At 36.6% G+C, this 15511-nt stretch overlaps 1 protein-coding gene across 3 annotated transcripts in view; it reads left to right on the forward strand.

Moving 5' to 3' along the window:
* Positions 1-604: 604 nt before the first annotated feature.
* The window catches only part of LOC140226570 (uncharacterized), a 44974-nt gene continuing 30067 nt past the window's right edge, over positions 605-15511 (forward strand). For all 3 annotated transcript variants that reach the window (XM_072307025.1, XM_072307027.1, XM_072307026.1), the window contains exons 1-5: positions 605-1121; positions 2910-3035; positions 4801-4875; positions 7267-8801; positions 13941-14102. In XM_072307025.1, the coding sequence (XP_072163126.1) occupies positions 782-1121; positions 2910-3035; positions 4801-4875; positions 7267-8801; positions 13941-14102 (2238 nt within the window). In that variant the 5' untranslated portion in view covers positions 605-781. The remainder of the gene's footprint in view (positions 1122-2909; positions 3036-4800; positions 4876-7266; positions 8802-13940; positions 14103-15511) is intronic.

Here is a 15511-nt window from a genome sequence, read left to right on the forward strand (position 1 = left end):
GACGTTGTCCTGAGAATGCTCCTTATCTCTTGTGACAGATAGTGCCAATGAAATCAAACCACACCAAAACAGTCTTCTTTGTGTCCAGTAGACAAAGGTGATAATTATTACTTGATGAAAAACTTGGAAAAGAACAAGAAGATGATAAATCCAGAGAGCCTTTTAACACGTGACACATTGCAATGAATCTCCAACCTCATTAAGCAGGCTTGCATGATAGGATTTGTTTTTATTTGTGTACGATTAAGCAGCATTTTTTTTTTCAGTTTGATTACGTTGATGAAGTTGATTGTTTACATTCGTTTCATTGTGAAAACGATCTGGACATCAAACGGAATTAATATAAAAAAATATTAGAAAAGTGTGTGTGTGTGTGTGTGTGTGTGTCTATGAGTGTAATGTGGTTCTGTGGTGGTGGTGGCATTTGGGGGGGGGTATCAAATTGGTCACCAAGTTGGTCAACAAAATCGGCAGTTTAACACTAGAAACCACTAATGCAGAAAAAATGAATAAATGAACAACAATAAATATAGGGCACAGTATTGCTAAACATACTCCTAAGGTGATTTCACCCGGATGCCCTTCAAACCGCACCAATAGTCACCCTCTCCCCTCCCCTGCATTGTTTGCTTTACGTTTCCACTTAATAGTCTAGATGAATTTCAATAAGCTCTTAGGATATTGTGATTAAAATGCAATATACAATGTAATATACACCATTCTTCACCTTGCCCTGTTCGTGTGTGTGTGTGTGTGTGTGTGTGTTTCTGTTTCAATAGCGATGGCATCAAAACATGGAATCGAGGAATGCATCGAGAAGATCCAGTCCCATAAAAACCGATGCACATACCAAACTCCCTCCAACACTCCTCACCTCAACCTCACGTGTGTTGTTAGTGGATTCAAACCCAACATTTCAATGCTGTGGACCGATGGGTCTGGAAAGAGACTAGATTCTACGCTTTCACTACAAAAAACACTACCTGACGACACATACGAAAGGTTCGAGACAATCACTGTTTCAGCCAAACATGGGACTGAACAAACCTTTACATGCACATCTACGGGTGACTCTCTGAATGGAACATCGACTGAGAAAATCACCCTTCTGCCTAAATCAGGTATTTTGAAATGTTTAAAATTTTGTGCTTTAGAATGATAAAAGGTCACAACAAAGTTTTTGCCCTTCGTTACAGAGAGGTAAAAAAATATATATATATATTTTTTAGGCCTCCGCCACGAAGTGGTGCCGGAGGCATTATGTTTTCGGATTGTCCGTCCGTCCGTCCGTCCGTCCGTCCGTCCTTCCGTCCGTCCGTCCGTCCGTCCGTCCGTCCTTCCGTCCTTCCGTCCGTCCGTAATGAATTTTGTGGACAAGGTAACTATCAAAACCTGTTGAGGTATCCTAATGAAACTTGGCATGTATGTGTATTAGGGGGTGAAGTTGTGCCTATCAACTTTTGGGTGCACATGCTCAAGGTCAAAGGTCAAAAGGTCAAGGTCAAATACATAAAATTTCACTTTTTCCACCATATCTATTGAATGCCTGAAGATATTTTCTTGAAACTTAGTGTATACATGTATTACCCAATTAAGATTCTCTGGTGAATGTTTGCATCATGAGGTCAAAGGTCAAAGGTCAAAAGGTCAGGGTCAAATACATGAAATTTCACTATTTTCGCCATATCTATTGAATGCCTGAAGATATTTTCGTGAAACTTAGTGTATACATGTATTACCCAATTTAGATTCTCTGGTGAAAGTTTGGGTCATGAGGTCAAAGGTCAAAGGTCAAAAGGTCAAGTAAAAATATCAAAACTTCTTTTTTTTCTCCGTGCCTTGGAAAATTGTTCAAGGTATCGTCATGGAACATAGTATATACATGTACTGACTGGAAGTGATTATCTAAAGAATGTAGGGTTCATGGGGTCAAAGGTCAGGGGTCAAAGGTCAAGTGCACCACTTCATAATTTTACTATTTCCCTCATATTTATGCAATGCCAGCAGGGTTATTATTTTTTTACACTTGGTGTATGCATGTGTAACCTAATAGAAATTCTCTGGAAAGTTTTTTTTTTCTTCTTTTTTTGCCTCAAAGGTCAAAAGGTCAAAGATCAAGTGAAAGTGCTGAACTAACTTTTTCCTCCATATCTCGAAGTGGCTCAAGTTATCTTGAAACTTAGTACATATTATGCATGTTCTACCTGAAAGTGATTATCTTATGAATTTTAGGGTCAAGGGCCAGATGAAAATGGTAACAATTTACTATTCAATTCAGAAATTGCACTTTTTCTCCACACCTGTACCTTGAAAATTACTCAATGCCTAAATGTATGAATGGGTCAAAGTCAAGTTAAAGTCCTGAAATCCCTAGATACATGCTCTCCTATTCATCCAATTAAACCTAGGTCAAGGAAGGTGAACATTCAACACATTTGTGACAAACTTGTCATTTCAATATTTTGCCAATTTTGTGAAAATGTAATCACACATTCTCCACATGTACTATCTAGACCTATTGGGAAAATCATGCATTATGGCGGAGGCATACCAGTCGCCAAAGCGACATTTCTAGTTTTCTTTTGAATTGAAATACTTTACATAGTGAATAGTTTGAAATCAAAAATAAACAATGCCCACACAATGTAAACAGGGCACAGTTAAGTGAAATAATATGCATACAGGAGAGATGTTTCACATTTTTAATGGTATGGATAAACGCATAAAGATGTTCCGACTTTTGGCATTTGTCATGATGTGACGGAGGAGAAAATTTTGACTCTTTCTTATTTAGCACTTCGTAAAATAAAATTATGTTGCAAAATCATAGATGTATACTTCTGAATGTCTCATATAGATACTGGTAATGAGTCAGTGAGGTGTATTTACTTTGCTAAATCAAATTTCAGGAAAACGTGACAATCTTGGGTTCATCATTGGACTGGTCATTGGTGTTCCTGTTGCCGTGTTCATCCCGTTTCTCCTAGTTGGAAAGTGTCTGCAAAATTATCTTCCGGACACCCTTCCTCGAAAAGGTTTTTAGTTTTTTTTTTTTTTTTTTTTTTGTACCGGTTCTCTCTGATTCATTTCTTTTTTTATCAAACAACCCTGAATTGGAGTGGGTTCTATTTATATGGCTGACGAGATCCATCAACCTTTTCATAGTCATATTTGTAAAAAGAAGACTATGATATTGAAATACTTCTGCACAATATTTTCTTGAAATTTTAAGCATTTTTATAATGTGAATAAGCAAAACGACAGATGTAACGTTACCATATGCATATAATTCATTATAGAGTGCGAGAAGGGTCCCAACCATGTACAGCAACAGTGTAGCTCCTTCATTATTTATTCAGTGCGAGAAAAAGGGCATTCGTGGACGTAGCTAGTGATCAACGTGTGTGTGCAATGATACAACAATAAATTACTCGTTTGGCTACACTCGTAACAATATAAATCTAACTAATACGGTATAGTCCATAATGACTATGTCATCAATGAATCCGTAGTTGTATAGGCTTAACAGAATACAATAATAGAATATATAATTAATTTTACATTATTGAATGTATTTCATAAAAAATATCATATCAAACTCATACTATTATTAATTCAAATCATGGTACACAAGTACATGTATCGACTTATATAATATTGTTTCTAAAGAAGTAATGTAAACAAAAATACATTTTGATGACGGATGATGGAAGAAGCAATCAAATTATTTGCGATATCGATGGCAAATACATCCTTGACAATAAATGTATATATCTGTGTGTGTGTGTGTGTGTGTGTGTGTGTGTGACCCTGCACCACAAAACCAACAGAAGGTGGCAATACTTGTGTTTTTAGTGAAGGTCAGATTCTGAAAGAGCAGACCTAAGCTTTAAAATGATTTATAACTCAATCCGAATGGACTCTCCTAACCTATATAAATATTGGAAGGAAAGTACACACTTTGAATAAGAGTGAACTGAGAAAAGAGGCACTAAATATCGGGGTCTATTCAAACGCTCTATCTTTACCAAGCCAACAGGAATGAAGGGATTATCAGATTAAACCGGTACGCTGTAGATGATCAACGCAATCAACTTTCAAAGCAGTGGCATCATCCTTTCTAAAGTTATTGGAGTTAATAATAGTTGATGAGCATGGACAGGGTTTTTAAGAAATCAAAAAGGGCACTATTCGAGAAACACCCAATGACATTCTACCAAAAAGTGTTCCAGAGGAAAAAAAAATACTAAAAACCCAATTTCTTTTCGTTTTACGATCCCAAACTTTAGTATAATGTAGAAGAAGAGTTGCTCGTTCAGAAAATATGAACAAGTCAAGATTGGCTAGGTTGATCTATTTCACCTATTTTCAGCTCGAACTCAAAGTCAGTGTGTGCGACTCTTTGTCTTGTGATGCAGGATCACATACATGTATATGATATGATACATGTATGTACTAAAGGGTGCTGTTCGTTATTCCGAAGGTTCGATATTCCGAGGGTTCGTTATTCCGAAGGTTCGTTAATCCGAAACACGCAAATTCCCTATACCTAGAGGTTCGTTAATCCGAAAACGAACAAGGGTTCGTTAATCCGAACATTTTGTGGCGTTATTCCGAAGGTTCGTTATTCCGAAGATTTGTTCGTCCGAAAATGAAATTCGGAGAAACGAACCTTCGGAATAAGGAATCTTTGGACTGAAGAGCCTTCGGAATAACGAACCTTCGGAATAACGAGCTGTAACCGTACTAAAATATCATCTCAGGTGTTGCCGTTATTGACGACATTAGCATGTTCCACAGGATGTGGCTGGAATCCCTGCTGGCGAAGACCACACGAACAAAAGCGATTTGATGAGGAGGAACAATTCATGATGAGTATGAGAAACATTGTTATAATCAAAATATGATTTTTTTTTTTTTTTGCCAAAACGAACCATTATTATTTGGTTCCTATGCCAAATTGCAATATTATTCAATACACGGTGTGATTGAATGTTCACTTCCTTTAGTTCAGTTGTGTGTTTCTTTGCTTGCTTTGTTTTGTTTTGTTTTGTTTTTCAAGGAGGATGGCACAATGCATCAGTTATCCTTGAGTGATTATTGAATATTAAGTGTAAAACAATTAAAGACATTTTCTTTTAAATTGCTTTGATTGGTTTGATTTATTAAATTCATTACATATTACAGCTTAATTATATTTGTTACATTTCTTTTCATTCCTTTATGAAAATGAGACCTCCGGATGATTTTCAGATATTTACATTTAAACAAAATAATAAAAATTAGTTATACTGAATGCAGAATTTCAGGATTTAGGTTAATTGAGATGAAGAACGAGAATATTTTCTAAATTTATAACAAATTGTAAAGAACAAGGATGACGACATGGCAGAGTCGCCTTAATTAGTATTGTAATGGAATTACACTGCCACATTTATAAAATGTAAGATCCTCCTATGTCATCACCCTTATTCAGTGTAATTTGTTTACGGTTTTTGAAAGTATTGTTTCTGTGCTCAAGAACCTGAATAACTTCCACAAATTTATCCATTTAGCTGTTGATTTATGTACTACATGATATGAAATTATGAAAATCGTCTGGAATGCCCCTTTAAGGGCCGCACATACTTCAACCAGCAGGTCGGTACTGATAAAATACAACAATAATGTAACACAAATATGAAAACAGAGCTTTTACATAAAAACATAGTAAACAAAGAGAAAACAGACAAAGCAATGACGAACAACAGTACACATCTAGATGGAAACAAAGGTGATCAGTTTAGGATATTCATATACAATTTCTATACTAGGGCATGTAATTAAATGCAGTGTAGAATACCAGAGAGTTAAACAGAGAGTTAAACAAGGGAGAGACAGAGAAAGAGAGAAGGAGACATGCTCATAAGATAAATCAAATATGTGACCGTGCATCACAAAACCAACAAAAAGTCGCAGCCCTTATTTTTACGTGAGGACTCAAGAAGGCGAAACTGGTCAACCAACTCATCTTGAGTTTTTCATATTTTCTAAAAGAGTTTTACTTCTACATTATTCCTAAGGTTAGGATCATAAAATGAATGGGAACGTGTGTTCAAAGCTGTTTTTCTCCAATCCTTTTTTTTTTTTTTTTTGAGAAAGTATAGTGACATCGGGTGTGTCTGCAAGCCCCTTTTTTATTTCTTGAAAATCCTTTTCTCTCTTCACTTTCAATTTTCAAGAATTGGCACTATTAATGGAGAGAATCTCCTAAAATTGCATAAATATTGCATTATTGATCTGTAGCATGCTTAATATCAGCTTAATCTAATCATCCCTTCATTGTCGTTGCTACAATGGCTTATATTTTGTTTTTGGCCTCATTCATTGCCAGGTAGCGCAGTTTGGTGAAGTGGTTAAATAGACCCTGCACTTTAGAGCCACATTTCTGAGAACACAAGTGTACAGAGTGTGTGCATTATTTACAATATTTATATAGTTTAGGAGAGTCTATTTAAATTAATTTATACATAATTTTAAAGCTTAGAGTCTGCTCTTTCAGAATCTGCCCTTAACCTAAACTCCATGACTTTTTGTTCGTTTTGTTATACATGGTCACATTTTAAAATTTTAATAAAACAATAAAAAAAATACTAAAAGTCCATACAGCATTTCTTTTATTTTGTTAAAAGAGACATGCAACGTTTATTTCTTTACATTCTTCTCTTTGTCTGACTCCTCTCTTCTCTCTTTCTGTCTCTTTCTCTAAATATTTGTTTATTGTATTTATTGAGCTATAACCAGTAATATATATATATATATATATATATATATATATATATATGAAGAGTTTATTCGCAACAACCGATAATTCCATTTTTGAAGAATTTGAAGTACGGCCTCTGTCATAAAGTACAAAATAATACCTTTTAAATGATATATTGGTCACTACATAACATTTTTTGAAGTTATGGTCAAAAGAAGCAAAAAAATTCTTATTATTCTCTTTATTTTTCTTCACATCCAATCGCAAATATCTCAATTTGGCAAAATTATGGACTTATCGGTTTTTGCGAAAAAAATCTTCATATATGTTATATATATATATATATATATATATATATATATCTCTTATTTATGAAGAGCTTGCTTCCAAAAGGCGCTACATTCATCAATTTTCAATGGATTTATCGCCTTTTGGAAGGAAGCTCTTCATAATTATGATAATATAATACACATACATAAATAACAAAATATGCCTGTTTTTGCCTTTCTTCCATAAATCAGCATCACATCCACCGGTGATTGTAAAGAAACAAGTACAGCAATGCAAGGAAGAGCTAAAGAAGTATTACCTTGAGTCACGGCGTACAGTCACTGTGGATCCCCTCAATTTTATGGAACGTGTTAATTTAGATGAAATCTACACAAATTTGAGCCTGATAGATGGAAGTAATATGCGTAAAACACCAATAACCTACGAGGACATTTTGGTCAATGACGAGAGCGGAAAGCTTTCAAAACGCCTTCTGGTCGAGGGTGAGGGAGGTGTCGGTAAAACAACACTTTGTGCTAAGATCGCCTGGGACTGGTGTCAGGGAAGGATTCTCCATGATCTGGATATGGTGATCGTGATTCCTCTTCGAGATGTCACTGACGACCAACGTATTGGTGCTATTGTGAAAAGTTATTTGTCTGATTCTAATGCGACAACACCAGAACAGATAGACGGCTATATCTCAACAAATTTAAGTAAAATTCTCCTTGTGTTTGATGGCTTTGACGAGTATAGCGAAGATATGGAAGAAAGGAGCAAGAGTGAGGTCATCCGAATTCTATCATTAGAGCAATATAAGTCATGTAAGGTAATAGTGACCACAAGACCATGGAAAAGCCACGATTTCAAGATGACGAAGAAACTAGCCGAAACTTATACTTTTATCAGCGTTGAAGGATTTAACGAGGAGAATTTGGCAATTTATATCAGTCGATACTTTCGGATTAGAGAAAAGAATGCTCTTGCAGACAGCTTGACCTCTTTTATGGAGGAAAATGATGTCATTCGGTCTAACATGGCCCCGTTTCCCATCTACTGTGCAATGCTTTGCCTTATGTGGAATGACTTCAGTGAAGAAAAACGGACAGAAATTAAAAGAATGCAAACTTTTTCTGAGATATTTGGAGAGATTATTTCTTTTCTGAAAGAGCACTACGCATCAAAAGTGTGCGAACGTCTACAGGATCAAGAGGTTGATGATTATTTGACGGAAGCTGGTAGGGCTATTCAAGATATAGGTGAAATAGCGCTGAACGGTTTGATTCACACAAAGCTTTCGTTTCCTGAAAAACATTTCAAAAAGTGTCATGATGCCATGACTACATGCTGCAGAGTCGGGGTTTTGACAATAGAAAAAGATGTCACTAGAGAAAAACGTAGGCGAAATGTTAACGTAGTTGAGTCAAGTGTTTCCTTTCCTCATAAATTGTTCCAAGAATATGTTGCAGGATTATATGTTGCAAACATATACGTCAATGACCGTGCAAAGTACGAACAGCTGCGAGACACACTTCTCTGTCGATATCAAGAGTTCCGCTATCTACTCTATTTCGCCTCAGCATTAGGAAATGAAATTGGTCTTGATATCATGAACGGTTTAAGGAAATATAATGACACGGATTTCTGCGTTGACCTTGCGTTTGAATGTCATAATGAGGACGCCGCTAGAGCAGTGGGAGAAAGGTGGAAAGAATACAAACTATCACGGAATATGTCAGAACATACTACGTCAGGAGTAGTGTTCATGGTGCACTGTGACCAAGTGGTAAGTGACGCGACTTGCTTATCAACTTAAAAAAAAAAAAAAAGTGTCAAGAGGAATAACAAAAACGGCGATGTACGTTTTGGTGCGTATTGTAACTGTTTATTTCTTTTTGATTGGTTTTGTGTGATGGAGGTATAAAGTCTCTAACCTTCTGCGCTATATAATCATTAAAGGTAGGGAATCCCATTTGCATGCCTCAAATGAAGAGTTGTATAAATACAGTGGTATGTTGAAGAGAGAGTATCATTTTAGAAACTCCCATAAAGTATCGAAAGTGGAAGGTAACATTTAGTACATTTTTATTGACCGTTAGATTTTGAATTGAATTTTTTCGGGGCTCACCGTAAATTCCAGTACATTACTAGGCTACCTTTGCAGACCCATGCACTGCATGTGTGTCCATCATGTATATTTTGTGAAGAAAGTTCATCAAAACTTACAACATTTCTATATACATTCTTGCCACACACTCTATATGTTATTACATCAGCTCTTATACTTTTAGATTTGTATTTATAGATAAAAAATACAGAAGACTGCAACAAAAAGGCTTAAGTGTGGCTGAAAAACAGAACTACGAGTAGTTGAGTTTTGTGCATTATTCAAATTGTAGATAACTGTTGACTTCCAATTTCTCAGCAGTGGCCTAAACAAGTCTCCTGAGGTTCATATTTAATGTTTTGCTGCATTTTGGGAGGTGTGTAAAAGGTATCCCCTACCTTTAACATTTTGAAAACTTAAGCTAACCTTCTGTGTTATATAATCATTATATTTCTAAAAACTGAACCTGATTGTTGGTTTCCCAGGCCCGTAGCCGGGGGGGGGGGGGGGGTGCGTACGCACCCCCCCCCCCCCCAATTCTGAAAGGTCCACTTTTTCATAACTGTTTTTAGCAATTCTCAAGATAACAATCCAAATAAATAAAAAGACACATTATATGCTACGTAAATGTGGAAGAGTACGTTTAAAGATAATAAACAGTTTTGGTACGTCAAAAGTTTCCCTGAATTTCCGTGTTTCAGGTTAAAGTATCTATCATATAACTAACACTGTGAGACTTACTCGCCCCAAAGTGCTCTCATTTCTTAGTAATCATGCAATTAACTGCGACCAGCAGCCCCATACGCATAGCGTAATGGGGCTTCGCATTGTAGCATCCAGGATCATGACAGATTTAGTATCTCGGGCAAATATCAACTTAAAATCCACAAAATTCTTCAATTTGAAGACTTACCAATTAAGTTGAAGTCTTGAAAACAGGCTTCGGGCAACGTTTGGTTCTGCCAATAGTCCCTTTCTGTTCGAATTGATGACTGAATGTGACTCTGTCGAGAGGACCGTGGGAGAGCTACATACACTGATTACTACGGCCAGCGCATACGCACACATCACATGCGAACAAATTTCAAATCCATGAACGGATAAGATGTTTGTGTGCGCATGCGCTGGCCGTCAATTCAGTGTACGTAGCTCTCCCAAGGTCCTCTCGACCGAGTCACATTCAGTCATCAATTCGAACAGAAAGGGACTATTGGCAAAACCAAACGTTGCCCAAAGCCTGTTTTCAATACTTCAACTTAACTGGTAAGTCTTTAAATTGAATACATTTTTGGATTTTAAGTTGATATTTACCCGCGATACTAAATCTGTCATGATCCTGTAAGCTACAATGCGAAGCCCCATTTAGCTATGCGTATGGGGCTGCTGGTCGCAGTTAGCTACACAGTATGCGTATGGGGCTGCACGCTGGTCGCAGTGATATTCGCACAATACGTGTACTACCTCGCCGCCGTACGGCGGCGGCTCTGGTACGAAACCATTATTGCATGATTACTAAGACATGAGAGCACTTTGGGGCGAGTAAGTCTCACAGTGTTAGTTATATGAAAGGTACTTTAACCTGAAACACAAACTAAGACAAGGAAATTCAGGGAAACTTTTGAGGTAATACCAAAACTTTATATTATCTTTAACAATGTTAAAAATAATTGTACGAAACCTTTTTGTTGTATGAACCATCGGATCGTCCCCAAGCACACAAACACAAATGTTATGTATCAATTTGTGCGAGCTATTATTATATTGGCACTGCATGCCATGGCCCTTGGCGCGTGTGTACTTTTTTTTCGACTTGCCGCCCGAGTACGTGCGATTCGTGGATGACATTGAGGTTTTCACAGGAACAGAGGTAAGTGGATGAAAATCTAATAGCCTCAAGTTTACATATATGATAAAAATTAAAGAAATTTCCTCGAAATTACTATAATCGAAAACCTGAGACATTTTATATCTACGTCTCACAAAGATATAGAACATGTATATATATGTACATGTTGGCATGATAATGCCTGGGGATAGATTATTATGTCAACTATTTTCCATTATGAATGCATGCTCCAATCAAATTGTGAAAAGGTGGTCATGAATTAGCATTTCTTACGAACGATCAGGAGAGACAAAACGAAATGAAAGACCTGTCTTACTCCAGTTCTCTTGTAACACTCATTGAGCCATTATGCATGCCTAGCGAATTATAATAGCTGCTTTTTCTAGCCCTTTTGCTAGTACCAATATTCGAGAAAAGATCATCTATCAAATAACTGTACGATCTCCGTGCATAATCTAATGCTTTTAAACACACTTGCCTACTCGCCTTCAGCTGGCATTTGCTTACGGTTCAAACAAATTATTAGTTATACATTTTCTCATGTTGTGACAGTTCGATTGGTTCTCATTTTGAAGTGAGCCAAAACCTAAGAACATTCTCACTTATAATTTCCAAAGAGTATTATGCAGGCACGCAAACTAAATTTAGTTGTATTTCATTTAAATGTAATGAGTAAGAGGGTATGAGAGACAATGCTGAGCTATGAAGTAAAATGGTAAAGTAAAAAGGTTGTCAGATAGTATTACAAAAGCCTGAATATTACAAGAGCTCCGGAGTAAAAACAGGGAAAAACCCTATGTATGATAACATTGTGAGAGCGTTAGACTGCATTCTGACGCATCGTTATTTAATTTACATTTTTTATTCATATTTTTCATAAAAAACACAGGTAATGAGCCGGATTGGGTTAAAATTCTCACTTACAGCTTTGTAGAAGTCTGAGTCAACAGTATCACACAGTACTTCGAGACGTATTAGTACAAACGATTTCTTGAGCCTGCACCGTTTCAGGCTCTGTTCTCGATACGGCGGTAGAAACTCATTCTTTTTTGTTGTTTATTTTATCATTATTTACTAATCTCTTTTCTAACTTACAGGTAGCGGATTTCTTTGCAGGCCAAATACGGAAATGTACTGTTGATTATTACTTATACATTTTCTCATGTTGTGACAGTTCTATTGGTTCTCATTTTAAAGTGAGCCAAAACCTAAGAACATTCTCACTTATAATTTCCAAAGAGTATTATGCAGGCACGCAAACTCATTTTAGTTGTATTTCATTTAAATGTAATGGGTAAGAGGGTATGAGAGAGAATGGAAAGTGCTGAGCTATGAAGTAAAATGGTAAAGTAAAAAGTTTGTCACATAGTATTACAAAAGAAACTCATTCTGTTTTGTTTGTTTATTTTATCATTCTTTACTTATCTCTCTTCTAACTTAAAGGTAGTGGATCTCTTTGCAGCCCAAATTCGAAAATGCCTAGCGACAGCTAGTAACCAAATATGCTACTATAATTTAATAGATAAGAAATAACCATTCCAGTATGTATCTTAGTGTGCACAGTAAGACAGATCAAATCAAATAGGAAAACATCTGAGCATTAAGCCTGAGGTCTGAATTTGCACTCAACTTCTTCCAATGGCTAACGCCAGTAACGGATGTTTAATTTTTGAATTTCACTGACCTCCAAATTTCACAAAGAAAACCTTCTTAGCATGATGGTTAATATGACATTTGACTGATATTGGAGATGTTTGCGAATCGGATCTACTACCTTTAATATTATTAAATCTAAAATGATTATTTGAAAGTTCGGAAATGCTGGAAATATCCTACCACAAGGAGGCAAAATATAAATGGTTCACATTTACAATTCATTTTGTTTTAAAAATGTTCTTATTTATTTTCGTTTTTGACAAACTCGCATACCAGGCTTCAGGCCTGCTAACGCGGGTATACAATAGACAAAATAAAAGTTAAAACAACACCAGGAAAATCACTATTCTCAATTTTGCGGCGCGCTACGCGCGCAGAGTCTCGAACACAATTAAACTTTGCAACTTCCTGGCAAAATGAGTTTTTACTATTTCCTAGATGAAATACCGTAACGATTGCATGCAACAGACAAAACTACAAATTTCCTCGAGACTTTAAAACGTCGGTAAAACAGTCAAAATTCACAATTTGCGGCGCGCTTCGCGCGCAAACTCTTATACAACTTTTGTAGTTCGGTCGTCCAAAGAATATATATATATATATATATATATATATACATATATATAATTGTGTGTGTGTGTGTGTGTGTCATCATTGGTATTGGTACCGAAGGTCCGTTTTTTTGTGACCGCACCCCCCCCCCCTTGAAAAATCCTGGCTACGGGCCTGTTTCCTATTCTATTCATTTTAATGTAAGTTATATGTTTTGAACATGCGTTTCCCCTATTAAGCATGGACCTCTGAGTTGATAGAAAACTATTATGAAGTTATAATATTTCTTAATGACATAAATACCACCCTTAATGTCATATCAAGAGCCAAGCTGCTATGTTTGCCAAGATAAAGATTATGGCGAAGTTTCATTGGGAGATTAGTGCAACTCTTCCATGTTCTTGACAAATCTGACGAAATTTCTAAAGGCTTCGTGTCTTAATGTGTCGATGCGACAGACATTATGTCCTACCCACATTTATGTCACATTGTAATATGTTGCTGAATCTGTTTCCCATGTCCTCACTTCTGGGTCAGCCTGTAAAAAAAAAATGAAGCAGGTGAGGCATGTCTTCCTTCTCAGTTACTCCACTAAATTCCTGTATGACATCAATTAAGGCATGAACACAATATTTCTACCACATCTGATTTGTACCCCCACCTCTATGATCCGTCAAAACAACTGCGTCTACATTTTCAGCGTTTCATTCTTACGAATCGTCATTGTTCTAGCTCATTCAATCAATGTTTGTTTCATACATAAGCGGTCGCTGTCCATTGACGATGTCAACTGCGGAAGAACTGCGTCACGTGACCTGGCGGAGGGAATGTGTTCTAGAAGTGCGCTGCGCAAAGTGAATATAACGCACTCAAAATTCCATTCGGACTTCTACACGATCATCGCAGATCATGCTGCGTCCTGTCAGGTGAGGTCTTCCACTATAGTTTCGTAACTCCTGCTCTTTGCTTTAAGCCCCAGTCACATAATGCTCTGCGTCCGGCGTTACGTCCAAAAAAGTCTTTTTTTTTTTTTTCTGCGGTCTCCCGCGAATCCTTTGCCGTCACCAGAAAATTTGTACAAAACATACGGGGGAAAATGCGGGCGATACGAACAGATACGACCAGATGCGAATACTTGCGTCCACTTGCGGATATTCTTACGGATTGGCACATAATAGTTTTGAACACTTGCGGAGAGTTGCGGATATTTTCGGATAGTTACGGATAGTTACAGATTGTTATATATAATTGTGGACAATATGGTTTTCTCTGACGATATCTGTTAAGTCAGTGTATTATGACAGCAAGGATATAACATATTGGACTGTCTTGCATTGTACACTGGGGGAAACTGAAATTGAATGACGTATAATACAAGTTGTGAAAAAATCGTAATCCTATAATTTGCTTTACAGTAACAAAAGGTATATGAAATTTTGAACTTGAAGTTGCAATTTTATTTGTGCAACTCAAATAATATATGATTAGGCGTCATAAATGTAAAGAATACATGACATAATTATACCACAAATGAAATACAATATAGATCGATAGGTTAAACATTAGAGAAACAGTCATAGAATATATATGACTTGTATACTGTAATTAGATTAAGAGTTATATAATAATCAATGCTTATAAATATATAGAAAAAAGACATTAGGACTTTCTGTGTGTCGGTGGGGTGGTAAAAAAAGACATTAGGACTTTCAAACACCCCACCGACACACAAGTACAATATATATATATATATATATATATATATATATATATATATATATATATCTAATATACATATACACATATATGTGTGTATGCGTGTGTATGTGTGTGCATGGAGCCTAAAGTGGGTAGGTAGGACTACAGAGAAATAATAGATTCGTTCTCATTTTATATAGTTATCGTTGTCTCACACCTTCCCCGGCCAGAAAAGTGAATAAAATGCTGTCACCCCATCCCCTACCCAAAATATTGCCTTTTTCGAAAAAAAAATACATATTCAAAGAGTGCAAGAAAAAAAAGTTCAGCACAAGGAACCACCGATGTCATGAGTAGGCCTATGGGTGCCACCTGAAATGATCATTTCATAATTTGACCATGCGGTTCTGCCTCTCCACCGCTCCGACTGTGTTGTAGCATTCCTTCAGGTAAATGCGCTGCAGCTTGGCAACATGAGTTGTGTGGCTTCCCACGAGTCTCTGTGTTCCCATGCGAGTGGAAAACGGAAAACGTCGAAGGACGTAATCGTCCGCAGCATCCGTAACTGTCCGCAAATATCCGTAAGCCGTCGAACGTGTTGTGATACGTTAACTTGCGGTTATTTTCGGATACGGTG

The sequence above is a fragment of the Diadema setosum genome, chromosome 3, assembly GCF_964275005.1.
Source record: "Diadema setosum chromosome 3, eeDiaSeto1, whole genome shotgun sequence".
Lineage (NCBI taxonomy): Eukaryota > Metazoa > Echinodermata > Echinoidea > Diadematoida > Diadematidae > Diadema > Diadema setosum.